The sequence below is a fragment of the Trypanosoma theileri genome (assembly GCF_002087225.1).
Source record: "Trypanosoma theileri isolate Edinburgh chromosome Unknown TM35_Tth_10_V1, whole genome shotgun sequence".
Lineage (NCBI taxonomy): Eukaryota > Euglenozoa > Kinetoplastea > Trypanosomatida > Trypanosomatidae > Trypanosoma > Trypanosoma theileri.
In genome coordinates this window covers 592,142-595,670 of record NW_021639852.1, presented here as the reverse complement: position 1 = coordinate 595,670, position 3,529 = coordinate 592,142, and the positions used below count along the sequence as shown (strand labels likewise).

General features: G+C 41.4%; 2 protein-coding genes across 2 annotated transcripts; both read right to left on the bottom strand.

Moving 5' to 3' along the window:
• Window positions 1–2: 2 nt before the first annotated feature.
• On the bottom strand, window positions 3–842 carry TM35_000103050 (uncharacterized protein; the record flags this gene model as incomplete). The annotated part of the gene is made up of 1 exon (XM_029024796.1): window positions 3–842. A coding segment is annotated over one exon (840 nt), but the record flags the coding sequence as incomplete, so codon positions are not given.
• A 780-nt stretch (window positions 843–1,622) lies between these two features.
• On the bottom strand, window positions 1,623–2,666 carry TM35_000103040 (putative titin; the record flags this gene model as incomplete). The annotated part of the gene is made up of 1 exon (XM_029024795.1): window positions 1,623–2,666. The coding sequence occupies one exon, from the start codon at window positions 2,664–2,666 to the stop codon at window positions 1,623–1,625; it is 1,044 nt and encodes a 347-aa protein (XP_028884102.1).
• Between the last annotated feature and the right edge of the window lie 863 nt (window positions 2,667–3,529).

Sequence of the window (3,529 nt, the reverse complement as noted above, 5' to 3'; positions counted from 1 at the left end):
ACAAGAATACAGGCCAGTGTAACCACAATCAGTAGTGGTACACGCACCCACACAGAACTGCTGATACTGCTGCTGCTGTCTGCATCACCCTTCTTGTTGTTTGTGAGTTCAGGAGGAAGTGTTGTTGTTGTTGTTGTGGTGGTGGTGGTAGTGGTTGTTTCTGTATTTTCCACATTAGATGAGTTAGTTTGAGGTTCAACCACTGGAGAAGTAGTGCCATTTCCAGCGTTTGTAGTATCAGAACCACTTGCATTATCTCTCTCTGAACTGCTGGAAGAAGACGAAGAAGGTTGTGTTGCCTCAGCATTCGCATTATCTGCTACACCTTCACCTGCTGCACTGCTGCCGCTGCCTTCATGTTGACTGTCGCCTTCAGTCGGAGCAGGACTCTCCTCAGCAGAAGAAGAAGAAGCAGGTAGACCAGGTGCCTCAGGACGATCAGGAGAAGAAACACCACCAACAATACCGTTCACAGTAGCACCTGAATCAGGTTGTTTAGTAAGTGAATTAGGTTCCTTGTGTAAAGTTGGAGCTGGTTCCTTTGGTGTTGTACAACGAGCAAGAGAATCAGCAACACAATTCTCTTGGGTGTCACCACCATCGGTAGTACAATTCTTCTTAGCAGCTTCCGCGCAATTAGTGTGAGAATCTTCATCTTGACTACGAGCAGAAGGACACTGTGGACCAGAAGAACAAGTACCAGCAGCACCAACAGGACCAGCAGGGCCTGTCTCACCCCTATCATTTAGTACGCCTGTACCAGTAAGCTCTCCAGAGGCCACACTCACAGAAGCAACACTTAGCAGCATAGTCAGTAAATACAACACACGGTATAGCATCATCACCACAAAAACAGTATTTTTCCTCTGTTTAAATCAGTTAACTACAAGAAGAAAACAAAAGCAACAAAATGGATAACTCACGCAGAGAAAAAAGAAAAGAACAAACAGCAGTAAAACAAAAACAAACAACACAAACTCTACGAAATCCATTAACACTGCGCCACATAAAATGTCTCAGAGAAATCAATATCAAAAACAAAACAATTAAGTGCAGGACCAAGGACTCACCAAACACAGAAATCCAGCGAACAATGGGTATGCTTGACTTAATATGCAATTATGAAAATATATTTTCCTATTATTATGTCCGTTTCACCCTTCAAAGAAGAACACATTTTAACGATGCAGGTCAAGACACACAGCGCACCAGCAAATCACAAACAAACAAAGGTATTAATCATTAGCCCATCGTACCCAGTAAACACAGAGATACACCAACTATGGGTATAAGTCTATATGTGTATACGGAATTAAAAATATAAATACGTATCTGTTATCATTACTTCCTTTTCCCCACTGCAAAAAACAGTTCATCATTATCACAGTGCAAGCCCAGGTGCACACACAGAGAGAGTCTCCAAGAACACACACACACACACAATGGAGTAGCAATAATAATTATTATAGCAAAAACACACACAAAACACATTAACATTAAGAAACAAAAAAAGAAGAAAGAAAATCCCCAACAGGTTGAAGATTAGTTAGACTGTAGGGATAAATGCAAGAAAAACAAAAAGAAAACAAAGGATGACCTGAGTCAGAACACCAACATTACAATCAGCACACAAGAATACAGGCCAGTGTAACTACAATCAGCAACGGTGCTGCAATACGCATCCTCACAGGACTGACACTGCTGCTGTCAACATTAGCCTTGTTCTTCTGTACAATGGGGGCAATGCTGCTGATCTCTGCGTTGGGTACAGTAACAGGAGATGGAGTGGTGGTTGGTGCTTCTGTAGTAGTGTTCTCGGTGATCGGTAGAGTGATAGAAGTGGAATTGGTTTCTTGTGAGTCTGGTGCGGCAGCAGCACCTGCAGCTTCAGGAGATCGCTGGTTAGGATTAGAGTCATCAGGTGTACTGTTAACTGTTGTGTTACTCGACACCTCTTCGTTACTTTGTTTATCTGCAGTAGACTCTTCTCCTTGTCTTTCTGTTGTCGACGTACTTTCTGAAATCCTACCAGGATGTGATTCACCACTCTCAGATTCACTGGGTTGTGTCACTTCTGGTTCACTGTCCGTCGCTTTTTGTTCTGAACCGTGGGATGACGACGTGGTTTGCGACGTTGTCTTATGTAGAGGATCTTCTTCCGCACGTGTATGAGAAGGAACCACCTCTTTTGGTGCCTCTGGTACTTTAGCAGGAGGAACTTCAGGTTTTTTAGGAGGAAAAACCGGTACTTTTTTCTCAGGAACAACTTCTTTTGGTGCCTCAGGTACTAAAGGAGGAGGAGCTTCTTGATTTTGAGGACATGTCTTAAGATTTTCAGAAGGTTCACTACCATCAGGGCATTTGCCATCAGCACGAAGTCCAGGTGTAACTTTAGCTTCCTTACATTCAGGAACTTCAGAAGTACCATTAGTGCAATTCTTAGCAGGAGGAGTACTCTGATTAAGAATCTTCGTCTCACTCTCCGTATCATGGACTTGGTCGGAAAGATCGGCGGCAGGCACTTCTTCAGCGAGGACGTGCACACACGCACATGAGAGCAGGAGAGCGAGGATACACAGCACGTAGCGCATCATTATTATTATTATTCCAATGGTTGCAGGTATTGTGGATATCGTTGCACCTGTGTTTACTTCAATGGAATGCATCAAAAAAGAAGGGAGAGAAGAACAGCAACAAACATACATACACAAACAAGTACAACAAATACTCACAGTGGAATAGAGAGAAAAAGAGTGAAGCAACTGCACAGTAAAGCAACAAAAAGGAATATTCCGCTTGTAATAATAATATGTATCCATTAATAGAAAAGAAAAGCAAAGGAAACACCACACAATACCCCATGGCTCTAGTTTATGTATATTAAATTACTCCGCACACACACATCTGTGTGTACTAGCAAGAGATGTATACCGTCAGTGAGCAGAACAGTCCTGGTTTTCTGCACAAACACACACAACGGGAAAAACAAGTAATGGAATTATTAGCAAAAAAACACACACAGATAAAAGTAAAAAATAAAATAAAATAACCTCAAGAGTAGCACAAAAGAGAAAAATAATGGATAAGATAAATAAGTTTTTCTTTTATTTTTTTCTCATCCATAAAAAGGAGTAGTACACCCTTTTCATTTTCATGTTGTGGCTTCGGGCCATTTCCTTTTAACGAAAAATGTCTCCAATGTCTTTCTGAAAATATGGGTAATGCAAACCCCTTTTTTTTTCTTTCTTTGATTTTTTATTCTCCATATCTGCCTTCACTAGTATATTTCGCATCCTTCTCATTCTTCTTTTCTTTTTTTCCTTTTCAAGCTATTGGACTTCCCCAATATCACATTCACGCAAACCTCTATCCACCTCTCCTTTTTCTTTTTCTTCTTTCCATTCAACCTATTCCCAATTCCCCTAATATGGCCCACTAGTCTTGTACTTTCCTTGTTTCTCAACATCATGAAAGTCCCACCGTGTTGGCTTTCGGAAATCGTGTCGGGTCGGGAATATCTCTGGCATTG